The sequence below is a fragment of the Gymnoscopelus braueri genome, assembly GCF_963280865.1.
Source record: "Gymnoscopelus braueri genome assembly, chromosome: 21".
NCBI classification, from domain to species: domain Eukaryota; kingdom Metazoa; phylum Chordata; class Actinopteri; order Myctophiformes; family Myctophidae; genus Gymnoscopelus; species Gymnoscopelus braueri.
Window position 1 is genome coordinate 5,287,537 of NC_137623.1, and position 18,941 is coordinate 5,306,477.

General features: G+C 41.5%; 1 protein-coding gene across 2 annotated transcripts; it reads right to left on the minus strand.

Annotated features, from left to right (window-relative positions):
* Nucleotides 1–17,561, minus strand: LOC308076779 (sialate O-acetylesterase-like). Of its 2 annotated transcripts, none has more exons than XM_080417257.1 (10): nt 17,403–17,561; nt 14,686–14,847; nt 12,740–12,930; nt 10,927–11,065; nt 9,860–10,028; nt 6,887–6,972; nt 4,351–4,484; nt 2,479–2,633; nt 1,618–1,807; nt 1–820 (listed from the first exon to the last, which is right to left on the minus strand). In XM_080417257.1, the coding sequence occupies exons 1-10, from the start codon at nt 17,464–17,466 to the stop codon at nt 572–574; spliced, it is 1,539 nt and encodes a 512-aa protein (XP_080273383.1). In that variant the 5' UTR covers nt 17,467–17,561; the 3' UTR covers nt 1–571. The 2 variants fall into 2 exon arrangements, with proteins under 2 accessions (XP_080273383.1, XP_080273382.1); XM_080417256.1 differs by having other exon boundaries at nt 9,860–10,040.
* Nucleotides 17,562–18,941: the final 1,380 nt, after the last annotated feature.

Below are 18,941 nucleotides of genomic sequence, written 5' to 3' on the forward strand. Positions count from 1 at the left end.
ACCACCGCTGGTTTATTAACTGCAATCTGTGCATCTCCAGAAGGCACGTATCCATACGCAGCTATATTAACACCAACATTGATTTGGTGGATATCTGTGCACGTAAAAGTTAATGTGTTTACATAAAAGCACTCTTTATTTGTTTTCATTTTCATTAAAAGCAAATGAAACTGGCTTCAAATAAAACTGTAAACAAACCATGTGTATCATAAATTCATATCGTTTGATGTTTTGTAAAAAGAGGAGAAAAAAAAGATACTGATTGAAGATAATAGTATTTCTACATACACAGAGCATCATTAATCGTTCTAGACTAAAATATAGGACACTGAAGAATACAATTTACAGACTTGGGCATGTGGGTATGGCACATTCTGAGTAGAACTCAAGACATTCTACCTGGAAACACCCGTTTGTTTTCAAACATCCTGATCAGTCTATTGTGAGTGAGGAAATACTACTGCACAATACATACCACTGCATTGTACCTCCATAGTCTTTCATGTTTACTGTGTGGCATTCTTGTAGCCTCAGCAGTTAGAAGTTCAGTAAAAAAAACATGGCCAGATCTCTACTCCTCGGCTGGCCAGCGATTGATTCTAAATGGTGGTGCAGGCAAGACCCCACTGTGGCTGTAGATGGGACAGGCCTTAAAATCGCAGGGCCAGTCTCTCCATGCATACTGCAGGCCAGCAACATACTCAGCAGGTTGACAGATGCTGGTGGACACCTGCACCACGGTTGGGTTCCAGAGCACAATGGGAGCTGGAAGCCAGACGGACCGGGGTCCACACGGAGCCCTCACCGCCGAGCAACAGATCTGTGGAGAAAGGGAAGTCACTTTGTTAGAATAATTCACATTTACAAGTGTAGGACTCACTTTAGCCCATTACGACTGGGAACGCATCTGTGTAATTTTTTTAATTTGAGCTAAAAAGCATTATTTCTCACTTTGGCTATTCAAAAATAGCAGATATACAAGCTCGTAGCGCGGCACTCGGTGCCGCGCTACGAGCTTGTATATCTGCTATTTTTGAATAGCCAAAGTGAGAAATAATGAAAAATCGTGAAAATGTGTGCAAATCTTTGAATATTTATATTCTTTTAAAGTGAACATTTTAACTCAATTCTTTGCTTCTGGGGGTCCGTGGAAATAAATATTTTGAGATGGGGGTCGGCGGCCAAATACATATAATTGTGGGGGTCCTTGACATGAACAAGTTTGAGAACCACTGATATAGAAACATACGTTTTTTCAGAATACTGTTGGGATTTAGAAGACATTTGTAGAATCGGCTTCAGGTCTTAATGGGTTAAGACCTGAGGCTGATTCTACAAATGTCTTCTAAATCAGTAGTTCTTCTCACACTGTCAGAAAAAATTAAATCACAAAAATAGCAGATGTACAAGCTTGGAGCGCGGCACGAAGTAACACGCTGTGAGCTTGTATATCTGCTGTTTTTGAGTAGCCAACGCAAAAATCAAAAATGACACAGATGCTTTCACGACTGTAATGGGTTATTTTAGCTTGTTGGTAAACACGTATATTGGGATAAATAAGTTTATGTTCAAACTAAATGAACTACCTAGAGTGACTCTTTCACTACCAGCCTTTACCTGAAAGATGTCTTTGGATGGGCTGACGGAGATGTTCTGGTTGAAGGTTATGTTAAGATAGTCAGCCTCACTGGCCAGGATCAGCTCAGGGAAAGGCCCTTGGAACGCCACGCCCTTTTCCCCATAAGCCACTGCCCTGGCCCCCAGCATCAGCCTGTGAGCCACATCCTGCTTGTCTCTGGGATGGATGCTGGAACAGAAATTCATAATTATGCTATTTTCGTCATGCAGGAAATGTATTTACAGGGTTTTGGAAACAGAAAATAAATACATTACACATAAAAAACATTCTTCCACATGTTTCTCAACCTTGCAGCGCGGAGAATTGACGCTTCACTGGGCGCGTTTCACAGTTTTAGCACTCCTTCACCAGCCGTTGCCCCTAAATTTCGGTGCTCTTCGGCGATAGTTGAGTCTTATTTCACTTTCTCCCCGCCGTTTGGGAAAAAAAAAATTTTTCGGAAAAAAAGGAAAAAGCACCACAGCCCGTAGGCTACGGGATCGGCGCTGTACAGTTGGATTTATCGGCCCGTAGGCTACGGGCCCGGCGGTGAGAGTGTTAAAGGGTTAAAAAATATTGCTTTCAGCACGCCCAAACGAGCGGACCAGGCGATAAGATAGAAAGTGCGTAGAGGCACAGTAAGAGGCAAGTAATAGGTAAATCAGTACAAAATAGAAATGTACTTGTACACTGCAAGAGCCCATGTCATTACATGTGCAATGGTTTATAATTGCACTGGAGATACATTTATCCCTTGATTTGTCCTTTACTTTTGTACCTATTGGGACTTTTCACCGCCTTCGTGCATTTGTCTTGAGAACATTCTAGCTCCAGCTAAATGCTTATAAAAAGGCTCTTACGTGCCAAATGGAGACGTTTCATCCGGTAGGTCCATAGCCACGGCCATGAATGTCTTCTTCATCCTTGGGTTGGGAGCAAAGCCGTAGTCTGCAGTCTGGTGCCAGCGGATGTTGGGAAAGCCTTCGTCTGTGGAGCCTTTTACGAAGGTGGAGAGCTGTGGACACAGAAAATGACTGGAACTAAGGATTGTTGAACTCAAGGCTGTGCAGTGGTGGTTCATTGTGGAGGAACCGTTTCCGTGACAGACTGACCAGGTAATAGAGCCTGACAGATGCCACATTTTTGGGTCCGATGCAGATTTGGGAGAGTCAAACCAATGTTTTGACCCATATGTTGTCAAAGAACAAACTGTTCTAATCAATTTGAAAAAGTTAAAGGGGCCACACCATGAATTTCATTTTTTTTTGGGGGGGGGGGTATTTTTTTTGGGCTCCCCAGTGTCTCTTGTACCCCAAAAAATATATTTTTTTAACATTCAGTCATTCATTCTCATTTCAGAGATTTTCAGAATGGGCGTGTCTGAACAGGCCATTTCAGAATGGCAAGGCAAGTGACATCACTTGCCAAGTGACATCACTTGCCAAATGGCTCAAACCATTTGAAAAAGGTTTGAGGGACATACACCATATGATATTAAATATCAAAAAAAAAAATTAAATTCATGGTGTAGATCCTTTAATATAATATACAAATAAAGTTAACTTTCTTTTATTTAAACACTTAAGACCTATTCAACAAAATTGCAACGCGAGTAATTGTTAGCTTGTAGTGAAGCAAAAAGACTTTGAAAACCTATAATGACATGCCCAAAATGGACGCCGCGTCAAGTGGTTAAAAACTGGGAGACGTCGGCTGCATAATTGCCTATCAATATGGTCCAAAAAGTCAAATAATGGCCAATATGTCGGTCTGGCCCTACTAGATAAAAGCTACTGTAATTTGGTGACGACCGCGAAGAGTGTGGTGACATCTGGAGAGACAAAGGACGGCCGGAGAGACGGTGACCCGGGGGTGGAGGGGGTTGGCAGCCCAAACCACGTCTTACGCGAGGAAGAACCTTTTTGCTACAGGCTGCGGTGAAACCTGCAGGGAGGGTTTAATCCATCAAGGCAAGAGTGAGATTTTTGTGCCCAGCAGCAACGACGACGCAACGCACAGAAAAGCCTCCATTTCTGGTCAGACGAGGGAGGAGCCTAACCTGACTCCGCCAAATGGAAGAAGCTTGCGACACACACAGCCTACTTCCATCTGAGACTCCGGTAGCAGAATCGATGCAAGACGGCGTTTCATTTTTTTCAAGCTACTTGGCAGGTGATTGGATGATCCCGCCCCTAGCAGCCGCTGATTGGTTGGTACACGCAGCGACCGGGCAAGCTCTACTCCCTGAGCGATCCCAGATGCAGGGTGTATTGTGAAACTCAATACCGCCCCCATCTGGCTGAGTCAGGTTAGGAGGAGCCAGGCCTGGAGCCAAACCACAGTGCCCAGAGCCTCCTAGTGTCGCCAACAGCTGCAACATCTCAACTTTCCTGGCCTGGCATTGGTCGGACCGATGGCGTGGATCCATGCATGTTGCAGGTCGTAAATGCGGCATGCATGGATCTGCGTAGTCGGTCTGGCGAGTGCCAGGCTAACCCTAAACCCCCTAATTAGGACGGTCTCTAACTCCCCTCAAGAGACAGTAGGGGGCAGTAGCATGCCACTTGGACACAGGCTGGGGTCTGATCAGCCTGGAGGAGGAGGGTGTCTTTTGCAAGACCCGAAACACCCAGTGACTCCAGGTAACAACACTGATGATGTGTCCAAGTGCGTCAGTTGATGTTTTATTGACCGGTGGTGAATATCTCATTTTGAAATAAAACCAAACCAACCTGGACAAACCCAAAGGGTAAGTCTGAAGCCGTCTGTCCCCCTGAGCCTTCGTGGAAACCCTTCCTCCAGTCATCGATCATGGCTGGAAAGGAACAGCTGTACTTCTCCTGATGATAGTTTGTGTTGTCCTCACCTATACGGAGACAGACTACATTAACCTTTCTGCGAGGGCAACATAGCAGGGTTAACCCATTTAGACCAGGAAAGTATCGGCGTCATTTTGATTTCTTTAGCCATTTTTGAAAAGCCCCAAGTATAAAATAATGGTTACAACTAAAAATCTAAAAATGACACAGTATGCGTTCCCTGTCTTAATGGGCTAGGCTCAGAACAAACACATGTGGTTCATACATATTGGCTGGTCTGTTTTGGTAGCTTTCTATATCTATATCTATATCTATATATAAATGTTTTTTTTTTTTTTTGGCTACTCCAATGGATGCCTCTCAGACCCAGTTAATAACTACAGTTTTGCTTATTTTTGTCATGGCCGGGCAAATCTTAATCTACGGTTTCATGTCAGTTTTTAGGGCATACATTTACCACCATAGGTCACTTTCTAAAAACAGTGCTGAATAGAAATGATCAACCAAGGGACCCAGAGTCAATTTTTATACTTTCTGAAATAAATGAATACTCTGACCCTTATGGGTCCATTAAAGGGGTATTTCACTTTAAAACGCTTCTGGGATAATTTTAACGTCTACTCTGGCTTTTGTGTTCACCTCAGACAGTTTTTAAGTTGCTTGATTCAATATTTAGATATTTGATATTCATTTTTATGAGACATGAAAACAAGTCTCTGGTTCTGGTGACTCATATTGTCCTTCCTAATGTGTGAAGGGGTATTTATTTCTTTCTTTTTTTCAATTACTTTTTGAATCATCTAATGAATATCAAAATATCTTAAGATTAAATCAAGCAACATAAAAACTGCCTGGGCCCAAATAGATGTTAACATGACCCCAGATAGTCCATGAGCCAGACAAGATTTCATTATCGAAAGAGTGGGCAAAACCATACCTATATTAAATTGTTTATAGGGTCAATATAAGTAAATAAATATATGATAACCTTTCCACAGGAGCAGCTTTTTCATATTTATCACACATTTTGTTATTTTCCCCATACGTACATGACAGGTGAAAAAATTACAAAATTTAAAAAATAGTTATCATAATGAAACTTCCCCAGTTGATTACTTACATGAAGACAATGATTTATCGTATTACAAGTTTTCTGACATTGTATATATAAATATGCAAATTGGGCATTAGGAAAATATGCCCGAATTTGCATAACTTTCCAGAATCAACATTGGAACATTGGACAAAGCCAGAGTCAACATTCTTATTTCATGTTGTTAAGATGTTGAAGTCAAAGGTTTTTAACGGGGGAATATTCAATATCTGGCTCAATTTTGGGGCTCTGGCTCATGGACTAATGCCTAATTTGCATATTTAAATATTCAATTTCAGAAAACTTGTAATGCGATAAATCATTGTCTTCATGTAAGTAATCAACTGGGGAAGTTTCATTATGATAACTATTATTTAAATGTTGTCATTTTTTCACCTGTCATGTACAGTACGTATGGGGAAAATAACAAAATGTGTGATAACTATGAAAAAGCTACTCCTGTGGAAAGGTTATCATATATTTATTTACTTATATTGACCCTATAAACAATTTAATATAGGTATGGTTTTGCCCACTCTTTCGATAATCATTGCTCAATTTTGGGGCTCTGGCTCATGGACTAAGACGTGGGGTGACCCCAGACGTGTTTTAAAGTTAAATACCCCTTTAACTCTTTGACTGCCAGAGTATTTTCATAAAGTACTCCCCCAGTGCCAGCAATTTGTGTTTTTTTATTTTTTGAATTTTTCTCATGAAAATAATTTAAGGACACATAATTTAAAGACCCAGCACAAATCCGCCACTAGAGAGCAGCACATGACAGCTTGATCAGGTCGTTGGGTCTCTCTCACCCTTCTTGATAGATTAGACAGGGAAAAACATGAAAACGGATGTGACGTCGTCCCAGATTGTTTTGATCGGCCAAAATTACGATGTGATACACGACGGCGATGACTGATCGTCACCCAGACCATAGATTATAGAAGAGAACCTGTCCGTTTGTCCGTTATACCGTGTGAAAAAACGTTTATTTACCTATTTTGGACGAAAATGACTGGGGAAAAAAATCAAAAACCGGAAACGGAATCCAGGTCATGAAACCGGATGCAGATGTCCGTGAAGTAAGTGGAACTCGAGAATAACATTGAATATTAAGCAGCATAGCGCAATCAGAGATTAAACAATGAACGCGCGTCCAGCGCGTCGAACGCGTCGACGGCCAACTGGACAAAGTAGCACTTGACGCGTTATCGCGTCGTCCGCAGTCAAAGAGTTAACACAGAAAGTGTAATGTTCAATGATCTGTGTAGCAGAAGAAGTTGGACTTGTATAATCTGTAGGCAGGTGTAAATGTGCTCTGTCACAGTGGACCAAGCGGTAAGTGGCCTACAGTACCTTGGTACCAGATGGCACCCTTCAGAGTCATGTTGAGCAGTGGATGGACCATTGCATTCCATAGAGCAGAGTTGTTCCTTTTAGGACTGAGCTCATTCCATGGAAGACAAAAAAAAAGAAGAAAAAAGAACATGTGTGATTAATGCAAATTAACCTTTCAAAGTCACCAAAGAAAAACTATTCATAGGACATGGACACTGTAGAAAAGAAAAAAGCTATCTACAAAAAAGGTATCTCATATAATGGTATACAGTATGAAGTGTTCAGTTGTACTTTGTCAAATATTTATCAGTTTAACTCATATAGTGCCAATGACGTCTTTTGACGTCACCTAAAAACCTTTCACCTTTTTTTTTTTTTTTTTTGTTATTATTATTTTAATAAGCCTGGCAGTGAATGAGTTAATTGAATAAACGGTCTTTTGAAGGCTGTCCTCTTAAAGGGATATTTCGTCATCATCGAAAAAACACTGCCCCCTCACACATTAGGAGGGCAGGGTGAGTCACCAAAACCAAGGACGGGTGTTTTCGAGGGATCTAATATGGTTAAAATGGAGTTTGAAGTTACAATGGGTTTGTATAGGAAGTGGGCGTGTCTGATAAAATGAATATCAAATATAGAAATACTGGAATCGAGCAACTTAGAAACTGTTTGGGGGGCTCACAAAGGCCTGAGTAGACGACAAAAATACCAAACGTTTTTTTGAAAGTGAAATATCCCTTTAAGTTATTAGCAAGCTATCATAGGAAACACTTCACCATTTCCCAACCGTATCTCCATTTATATTGTATGATATAGAAATATGAAGTGCATACAATAAACATAAGCTATTCTGGTCCACCTTCTCTGTATCAGAGCAGCAACCTGGCCTACGTGCAGGCACCACCACTGACATGTTTTAATAGTTAATGGTGCCCAATCTATAGACAAGTGCAGCATTTACACATACAGTATAAGCCAGACTATACCAAAATACAGTACAACGATGGGAGGTAGGCAGCTGCCCTAGCCAAGTCAAAAGACTCCAAGCCAAAGAATGTTGTGAAGCTACAGCAAAGTACTGTGGATATTGTAATAGCGTTTGTATTAGTTGGTGCTTTTCATTTGCACTTTCCACAATAAATAAAAGAAGATAATGTTGAAAGTTTAAAAAATATATATATATTTAAATTTATTTTGGGGATTTTGTGAGAGAAAAAAAATTAATGCTCTTTCTTCATTTATTATTTGGTAGTAAACATTATCCTATTATGTGTGGGGAAAAAAACGGCAACAAAAGTAGTCAAGCAAGTCAACCAAAGAACAAGATTTTTGGGCAGGATCTCCTCGTTGGCCAGTAGGAATGCACTGAGTGAGGACACTAGCTGGAGCTCTCATCCGATGTCATTTTGACTATGCATGCACCTCATGGTGCCATAGCACCTCATGGTGCCATAGCACCTCAAAGGCATTAAAAGCAAAACTTCAGACCTCTCAAAACATACTTGTCAGACTACTACTAAACCTCACACCTTAAGACTCCCCTAACCCCTGCTCATTATGCTAGGGTGGGATGGCTCAGGGTAGAGAGGACAGAGTACAGCAACTTGCAATGGGTCTGGTCTTCAAGATACTCAAGGGAGGGACCAGTGCCCATGCACCTGTCTAACTACTTCACTAGAGTGAGTAACGCCCATGAGCACACCACTAGAGGGAGCTCCACTGATCTAATTCCCCCCCAGGTTCGGCACAAACATGGGGATGAATTCATTCGACTATTTATGCCACCAAAATGTGGAATACCCTACCACCAGCCATCACAAAGTATGACTCCCTCCCTACCCTCCTTCAAAACAGCCATAAAAAAAAAGCACCTGCAATTTGCAACTGGACCTAGACAAGTCTTCTAGCTTGACAAAATAAATGATCCCCCACTGTTTTTCTGTAAATACACTTTTACTGCTCCTAATATTGATGATCTCTTATATAGTATTGCATGTCTTTATATGTATTGATGAATTGAATACACAGGACCACAATGGACACAAGCCCTCAGGGCTTTGTGTGTGTGTTAGCATTATTGTATAACTGTACCTCTGTACTTTTTTGCAAACTGTTAATAAAGTATTCAACTCAATCAATCAATATGTACAGAATACAGATAATACAGTACTATGCACAGCTACACAGCAGTGTTGATTTCTTCCACTAAAACTGTGACGAAAGATGTTGGTCGACTACCTTTTCTCTCTGACGAAAACTACATAAAAAGTAAGCTATGAAGACTAAAACTAAGACTAAATATACTGACAATTTCATCAACACATAAAAACTAGACTAACATGTTAGGGAGGGACGAGTGGAGAAGAGATCCAGTAGAATTAAGTCATTTTATGCTCGTTTGCGCTCTGAAAATAGCAGATCTACAAGCTCAACGCGACGCGTTGTGAGCTTGTAGATCGTCTATTTTCAGCATGCAACCAATATATATAGTCGACTATAATCTTATGATATTTAGTCAACTAAAACTTAGACTGAAAGAGCGAGCCCTATCGATGGTCTTGAAGGGCGGATCCAAACCCAGGCCGTTCGATTCCAGCGCCGCTTCCTATTGCTTCACCAATCTATGTCCCCGCCTCCCCTCCCCTCCCCCCCTCCCCGGCCTGTGCACGGAACACGCTGACGTCACCAAATTTAGAGCGACGCCCCTCTGCACTCTGATTGGTTAGGAGATAACAAGGTTCACTCCCACTCCGAAACCACCGTTCCAGCATGGTTCCCCCAGCCTTTTTTCTTCTGTAACAAAAAAAAAGGCATGGGTTTCCGAGGCTAACTAAAACTAGACTAACAGTAAAGCCTTTCAGATGACTAAAATATGACTAAAACTAAAATGGAATTTGATTCAAAAGACTATGACTAAAACTAAATCAAAATGTGTTCAAATCAACACCCGCTACACAGGTGGGCTGAAGTGTAGCATTGCCATCTCCTTACTTGTTTTCAAGCTCCTCCAGTCCACACTGGTGCAGAGCTCTAGAGGACGACCACGCCTCTACAGGTGTGCCTCCCCAGCAGGACTCCACCAGGCCTACTGGGTACTTCAGGATGTCATACATGTAGCGGCCAAACAACCAGCACACTGCAGAGAAGTGGAACAAATCTCCTGGAAAGATCTCTGCCCATCAATGAACATATATGTAGACGGGTGGACATATGACAGAGACAGACAGACAGACAGACAGAGATAGACAAGACTAGGTTAAACTTATGTGTAACTAGGTTACACTTCAGTATATAATTGAAATCAAACCTCTTCATTCCAAAAAAATAAGAAAAAAAAACCTTTTAACCCTTTTAAACCGGGAACCGCAAAAATCTTGAAAATGTATGCAAATCTGAATATATATATTATTAAAGTGAACATTTGTAACTCAAATCTTTGCTTCTGTGGGATTCTACAAATGTCTTCTAAATCCTAAAGGCGGTTACACACCGGCGAATATGCGAATATACGCAAAATTCGGACTCATTCCGAATAATTAAAAGACGCTTTTTTCGCTCCACGAAACTGATGTGGAAGCTTGCATTGACTTTATAAGGTTTTTTAAAAGAAAACGTATTATTCGCATGAAAAAAATCGCCCCGGTGTGTAAGGACCTTGACCGTTTAAAAAAAAACGTACGTTGCTATAATCAGTGGTTCTCAAACCTTTTCATGTCAAGGAGCCCTAAATGATATGTATTTGGCCACGGACCCACCATCTCAAAATATGTTGTTCCAGGGACCCCCCAGAAGCAAAGATTTGAGTTTAAAATGTTCGCTTAAAACAATGTATATATATATATATATATATTCAAAGATTTGCACAAATTTACACGATTTTTCAAAAAATAGCAGATCTACAAGCTCATAGCGAGGCACTCGGTGCCGCACCACGAGCTTGTATATCTGCTATTTTTGAATACCCAAAGAAATCTTAAGTGACACAGATGCTTTCCTGGATTGAATGGGTTAAACGCCACAAAGTACAATGAAAACTGTCCGTTTCATTGTGCTCTTACTTGCTGTTGGCACAGACCAAGGTAGCTCCACCCGAGCCAAGTCAGTCAGTTCAGTCGTACTGAGCTCCAAGGCTGCCACAAAGAGACGGACATGCGGGTAATTGACTGCCAGCACCAACTCCTCAGAGGCATTGAAAATCTATTGGGATTCAAGGAACAAAATGTCATTAATGTGAACTATGAATGCCAGAAAAGAATTATTTTTTTCCATTTCAATGTAACTTTCTCTTGATATCAACTATGTTCAAAGTCAATCAAGCAACATACAGGGACAGATTATTCTATACAGTCTGATTCTTGATTCAAACTTCTGGCTGATTAAATCCAATTATAACTCAAATGTCAAATTTGTCAGAATACTGTAGCCCTTAACCCATTAAGACCTGAGGCCGATTCTTACTTATCTCTTCTAAATCCAGTTTTCTGAAAAACGTATGTTTCTATATCAGTGGTTCTCAAACCTTTTCATGTCAAGGACCCCCAAAATGATATGTATTTGGCCGCCGACTCCCATCTCAAAATGTTTTGTTCCAGGGACCCCCAGAAGCAAAGATTTGAGTTAAAAATGTTCGCTTTCAAAGAATATAAATATATTAATTTTCACACATTTTCTCAATTTTTCAAAAATAGCAGATCTACAAGCTCATAGCGCACTGCCGGCACTGCCGCGCTATGAGCTTGTAGATCTGCTATTTTTGAATAGCCAAAGTGTAAAATTATGCTTTTTAGCTCAAATCAAAATTACACAGATGCGTCCCAGGTCTTAAAGGGTTAATCACTGATACAGTACCAAAAGGCCTTTCAAGACCACATTTAACAAAGGAAACAAATGAATTAGAACCTCAGGCAAGAAAAACCTGGTGTGTCCACACCCTGGTGGTTGAAGTTGCAACCACTGTCCCGTCTATGGGCAAATAATAATCGTGTCTCCCAGATTGTGATTGGATTGACAGAGACCAGGACGGAGGACCCGAATGTTCTCCTCGTCTTGGACAAAGCCTGACCGGCCAAGCCCTATTTTACATCATAAGGCTTCACTACCAAGTAGTAATAGTATCAGTTTGCTAGTGGCTGAAAATCTAGTCATTTCCAACAGATTAGTTCTAACCCATGACCACATTGACCAGCCTGCACATAATATCCCAAACAGGATCTCCATTATGCCTATATAAAAGGGCATATCTGGTTTGTTTATGGTTATGTCCCGAGTCAGAGTGACGTGGCCGTGACCCGCCGGCCCTCCCATTAGCCAATTTCAATATAAGGATAAGCTTTCATAATAGGCTTGTGTCACCATTGTTTTGACATAATATATAAAACATGAAATATGTGAAACTTCTTTGGCTTAATGGCAGAATGTGATTTGTGAGATTAGCTCTGGACACACACACACACACACACACAGACAGACAGACAGACAGACAGACAGACAGACAGACAGACAGACAGACAGACAGACAGACAGACAGACAGACAGACAGACAGACAGACAGACAGACAGTGATATTTTTTGTGAAAACAAAATGTTTTTTGTTAAAAGGTTAAAGCAGTATAATCTGATAGTATTCATTGCTATTCATTGCTATAGACTAGAGTGTTTTTTTTTTTTTTAAATAACAGGGTATCCCGAACCTGAAAATGCTTTTTCTGTTCATTAAAGAGCTGGAGAGACAGGGGAGACCCCTGTTACTGAACAAACACTCTGTATAGAGCAATGATAACCATCAAAATATATAGTCACACTTATTTTAACAAAAGGAATATCACTTATGACTTATGACACTCCCTTTAAGCCAACAACAACTAGGCCTACCTGTGATGTTTCAAAAGCCATGTTGCTTTGACCTCCACACAGCCAGACATCTCCAAACAGAACATCTTCCAGTGTGACTGTGACGTCCTGAAGAGCTGCCGTCACATTGTAGGGGCCCCCGGCCTGAAGAGCTGCCGTCACATTGTAGGGGCCCCCGGCTTCAACAGGGCTGAGGGTGAGTCGCCATATGCCTACAGGTGTTGCGAACGCAATTAAGCAGAGAGCCACTCATCAGCTTAACCCTTTAGCTAAATTCCAATCCCCCCAAACTCGGTCACTCGCTCACTCTCCTCGCTTCCTCCGCTCGCGCCTAAGCCCCGCCCCTGCGAGGAGCAGAGGATTCTTTGCGAGGACGGAGTGGTCGACCGGTTGGTCTCACAGGATCGGAATGCACTCGAGCGTCATTTCAAAGCGACGGCAAATTCCGCCATCACTTATGACGTTTCATACAGCTGGACCAGAGCAGAGGCGTGGATGAGAATATACATGCATAGAATAATATGCAGGTATAGAATAATACAGAATATAAGAATAGACAATTCATCAATGTGGATGGCCACATTGTTATCTTCATAGTTAACATTTTGTGAATTTGTGCAAAGCCATTTATACCTGAAATAGTGAACGAAGCGCCAGGATGAGCAAACTTACATTTATGAATTCAATCCCGACCCGTCCCTCTTTTTGCTCGTACAGTCCCCAGACCCCCCACCCCCCAGAGCAGTCCCGCACGGCACTGCTGCTTTGCTACTGTATAACAGAGTATGTTATGTCTGACTCTGAATTACATCATTAATGTAGGGTGGCCATACATCCTCTTTTTCCCTCTTTTGGGGGGCTGTCCGGCCTGTCTGTTTTTTTTATAAAATCCTTCAAATGTCCGGGGTTTTGAGAGTTTGCGTGATATCCCCCCCACTTCTGGGACGAAGAAAAAAGAAAGAAACTCGAGCCGGAGGTTTCTACGGGTGGAAAACGGAACGCTCGTCCTAAAACATACTGCCCCATTTTTGCCGCAGGCCGAGGCCGCCGGATTAGACCCGGGGCGAGGGTGTTTTCGGCATGGTTTCGGGTTTCAAGCATTGTTTGTGTGGCCACATGTGGAGGATGTATACCTCTCGGAAGAAGGGAAAAAAAAAAAGAAAAAAAGAAACGTGTACACGTGATGCGGAAGTCTGCCGCGAGGAGATGTGGAGAGTGGTCGTGCGTACACTTCATGTACACTCGCTCAATGCGGAAGCGGAGAGCGTCCTCGCCTCCTCCACTCGCCTCCTCCAAGAAGCAAATGAACAATTGGAACCTGACTACTTCCGGTTCGAAGTCGGAGTGACCGAGTGGGAGTGAGAGAGTCGCCGAGATTTCCGGTATTGGAATTTGGCTTTTAAGACCGGGAACGCATCCGTGTGTCATTTTAAGATGTCTTTGGCTATTCAGAAATAGCAGATATACAAGTTCATAGTGTGGCACTCAACTTGTAGATCTGTTTTTTGTTTTTTTTTATCGTGAAGATTTGTGCAAATCTTTGAATATATTTGTCAAATATATATATATTTATATATTTATATTAACTCTTGTTAAGAGATGGGGGTCCAAAAAGATTTAGAAGACATTTGTAGAATCCCCAGAAGCAGAAGATTTGAGTTACAAACGTTCGCTTTAAAAATATATATATTCAAAAGACCCACGATTTTCCACGATTCTTCCCAAAAATAGCAGATCTACAAGCTCGTAGCGCGGCACTCGGTGCCGCGCTATGAGCTTGTATATCTGCTATTTTTGATTAGCCCAAAGAAATCTAAGCTTGACAGAGATGCGTTCCCGATTTCAATGGGTCAAAGCGGTCATCATGTCCAACTAGCGAGCTTGTAGATCTGCTATTTCTACATCGTGCTATTGCTACTTTTACTTAAGAGTAATATATATATCCGAGTACTTCTTCCACCACTGACCTTTTGTCACCATGACCGGTGGGTGTTTCTGTGTCACCGGTCCTGACAGAGAGATGGTGACCTGGTCTCCATCAGGTCCATAGCCCCACAGCACAGCTCTCTCTGGGGACCTCTGTAGCACCATGTGGTCTCCATAGTACGACGCAAAGCGCAGGATCCCACCTATACAACACAGCAAGGCAAATTCTTTCTTTTATATTTTCACATTTCAAGACAATGCCTGCCGAATGTCTTGTAAATATTGAATCCTCTAAAACACTATCTGTCATTGAGTTGGTGTGGTGACTAGTGCTACTGTAGTAGTTATGATGATTATTATTTCAAAGGATCTATAACGCAAAGAACCGTCGTGCGCTGCGACCCTATTAGTCCATGAGCCAGAGCCCCAAAATTGAGCAATGATTATCGAAAGAGTGGGCAAAACCAAACCTATATTAAATTGTTCATAGGGTCAATACGAGTAAATAAATATATGATAACCTTTCCACAGGAGCAGCTTTTTCATGGTTATCACACATTTTGTTATTTTCCCCATACGTACAAGACAGGTCAAAGAATTAAATAAAATAAAAAAGAGGTATCATAATGAAACTTCCTGAGTTGATTACTTACATGAAGACAATGATTTATCGTATTACAAGTTTTCTGAAATTGTATATTTAAATATGCAAATTAGGCATTAGGAAAATATGCCCACATTTGCATAACTTTCAAGAATCAACATTGGAACATTGGACAAAGCCAGAGTCAACATACTTATTTCATTTTGTTAAGATGTTGTCGTCAAAGGTTTTTAACGAGGGAATATTCAATATCTGGATAATCTGGCTCAATTTTGGGGCTCTGGCTCATGGACTAAATGCCTAATTTGCATATTTAAATATACAATTTCAGAAAACTTGTAATACGATAAATCATTGTCTTCATGTAAGTAATCAACTCAGGAAGTTTCATTATGATAACTCCTTTTTAAATTTTGACATTTTTTCACCTGTCTTGTACGAATGGGGAAAATAACAAAATGTGTGATAACCATGAAAAAGCTGCTCCTGTGGAAAGGTTATCATATATTTATTTACTCGTATTGACCCTATGAACAATTTAATATAGGTATGGTTTTGCCCACTCTTTCGATAATGAAATCTTGTCTGGCTCATGGACTATATAGCTCCGATCGGAAAGTCTCTCCTCTGTACGGCTCCGAGATGAGGTCCCGCTGCGTAGGATGCCGGCAGAGTGCGACAACGGCGACAATTGGACAATATTGTTGTTTTCTTACCCTTTTCCGCACATTGTATCCAAAAAGTAAAGGTATTCCCCTCTGCTCTCAGATGTTTAACATTTTAGCGGTCAAGATTTTTTTTACCGACGGGTTGAAAAAAGGGTTTCAATCGCCTTTTTAGTCAGCCTGTGGCATGTTTTCCCAATGCAACCTTAACGGGAGCAGTACAGCGCATGCGGACGGGGGTTGACTGGCCACAGGCTGACAAAAAAAAAAACGATTTAAACGCTTGTTTCAATCCGTCACTTAAATTATCTTTACCGCTAAAATGTAAAACATCTGAGAGCAATGGGGAATACCTTTACTTTTTGGATACGATGTGCGGAAAAGGGTAAGGATCAACAATATTGGCCAATGTTCGCCGGTGTCGCACAGTACCGTCATCCTACGTAGCGGGACCTCATCTCGGAGCTACGCGCATGAGCCCTATACAGCGGAGGGAGAGGTTCCAGTGCGACTAGCCCTGGTTCAGAGCGTTAGTGAGTTTCCTCTAACGCCCTGGAAGACCCCTCGCTCTGCTCATGTACAAGGAATTCCACTGCCCTGCCAGCGCTCAAGAGTAGTGAAAATAAACTAAACCATTTCGCTACTCACCGAAGCAAAGGCTGTTTTGTGTTATTGAAAGTCTATTCTCTGAATGCGCGGGCCTCTCAGCACCCCACCTACTCTGTAAAATACACTTTTTGGGCAGAAAATAAAATATGTCAGCGAGACGGAAATTATTTTTATTACTCCACAGTGCCCTCTACAGATCTGGAGGATTTGCTTACCATCAACCAAAATCTGTAGAGGGCACTGTGGAGTAATAAAAATAATTTCCGTCTCGCTGACATATTTTATTAGGTGTAGGTGGGGTGCTGAGAGGCCCGCGCATTCAGAGAATAGACTTTCAACAACACAAAACAGCCTTTGCTTCGGTGAGTAGCGAAATGGTTTAGTTTATTTTCACTACTCTTGAGCGCTGGCAGGGCAGTGGGATTCCTTGTACATGAGCAGAGCGAGGGGTCTTCCAGGGCGTTAGAGGAAACTCACTAACGCTCTGAACCAGGGCTACAGTGCGACCCCAAACTGCACTTGCCAGAGTTAATCCACACCACCTGCCATGCCTACACTTGAGCACAGTAACAGTGCCAACCCTAATAATGTTATGTAACCACACCAAACATGTCTCTAATAATGTTATAACCACACCAAACATGTCTCTAATAATGTTATGTAACCACACCAAACATGTCTCTAATAATGTTATGTAACCACACCAAACATGTCTCTAATAATGTTATGTAACCACACCAAACATGTCTCTAATAATGTTATGTAACCACACCAAACATGTCTCTAATAAGTTCAAGGATCCCACGGCGAATGCATGCCTTAGTTTCAAAAAGGAAATCAATAAAGGAAGTAGAATGCCGACGAGCGCGCGTTCTCTTACCAGCGACGTAATACCATGAAATAAGCGTGTAAAATACACACGCATTATGTGTGCTGAGAGCCATGGAGCCACCTCACATGATCATGTTCTCATCAATCACATTACGAGGTTATCTTAGCCTAAAATAATATCTACTGCAGCTGTATGACTGACATCCTTCCTCTCTCCATCACCATGTTGAATGAGTACGGAGTGGTGTTGCCAGATTGTATGAGAAATAAGCAACCAGGTCCATGAAAACAAGCCCAAAAGAAGCGACGTACTCTAACCCATCGGTTCTCAAAGTGGGGTCCGGCCGGGGACCCCCAGGGTTCCTTGAGGGAGTTCCAGGGGGTCCCCAGCTAAATGATGGATAGGAACCAAATGGACCCTTATGGGTCTGTAACTCTGAAGGTCCTTACACACCGGGGCGATTTTTTCGTGCGAATAATACGCTTTTAAAAAAAAACCTTATAAAGTCAATGCAAGCGTACATGGCGCGAAAAAGCGGAAAAGCGAAGCGAAAAAGCGTCTTTTAATTATTCGGAACGAGTCCGAATTTTGCGTATATTCGCACATTCGCCGGTGTGTAACCGCCTTGAGAGTGTACAGATGGAACCAAATTAATGGATCCTAACGGGTCCATTTGGTTGGAGTGAAAATTGAGTAATATTTTCAAATCCACAAAATCTTGTATCGGGGGTTTCTGTTTCTGGCACAACATATTTTCAGAAGGTTGGGTCTACAAATATATATTAATGTGGGGGTCCTTGACATGAAAAAGTTTGAGAACCACTGGTTGAAAACAACAGGAAACAAGACCAAATAAGCAACTACACTTTAGAAACAAGCCCAAATAAGCAACTACACTTTAGAAACAAGACCAAATACACTTTAGAAACAAGCCCAAATACACTTTAGAAACAAGCCCAAATAAGCAACTAGAAACAAGCCCAAATACGCAACTAAACTTTAGAAACAAGCCCAAATAAGCAACTAGAAACAAGCCCAAATAAGCACCTACACTTTAGAAACAAGCCCAAATACGCAACTACACTTTAGAAACAAGCCCAAATAAGCAACTAGAAACAATTAAGCCCAAATACGCAACTACACTTTAGAAACAAGCCCAAATAAGCAACTACACTTTAGAAACAAGCCCAAATAAGCAACTACACTTTAGAAACAAGCCCAAATAAGCACCTACACTTTAGAAACAAGCCCAAATAAGCAGCTACACTTTAGAAACAAGCCCAAATAAGCAACTACACTTTAGAAACAAGCCCAAATAAGCAACTAGAAACAAGCCCAAATAAGCAGCTACACTTTAGAAACAAGCCCAAAATACGCAACTACACTTTAGAAACAAGCCCAAATACGCAACTACACTTCAGCAACAAGCCCAAAAAAACGCAACCCGCAACTACCAATATTTACAAGCAACTTTACCGAAAAATAAACCCAAAGATGCTTAAAATAAGCGAAAATGGCAACACTGAAACACTGGTACGGATCCTACATTGGACAAACAGAGCTAGAAGCAGCAGCAAGACACGCCTC

What these genes read in the sequence shown, in the direction of transcription:
- LOC308076779 (XM_080417256.1), bottom strand. Translation starts at nt 17,466, where the DNA reads ATGGCTCTCAGCACACATAATGCGTGTGTATTTTACACGCTTATTTCA. An exon ending in TTGGTCTGTGCCAACAGCAA is followed by an intron (nt 10,041 to 10,926) that starts GTAAGAGCACAA and finishes ATTGATGGGCAG; the next exon opens with AGATCTTTCCAGGAGATTTG. An exon ending in CATCCAAAGACATCTTTCAG is followed by an intron (nt 821 to 1,617) that starts GTAAAGGCTGGT and finishes CTTTCTCCACAG; the next exon opens with ATCTGTTGCTCGGCGGTGAG.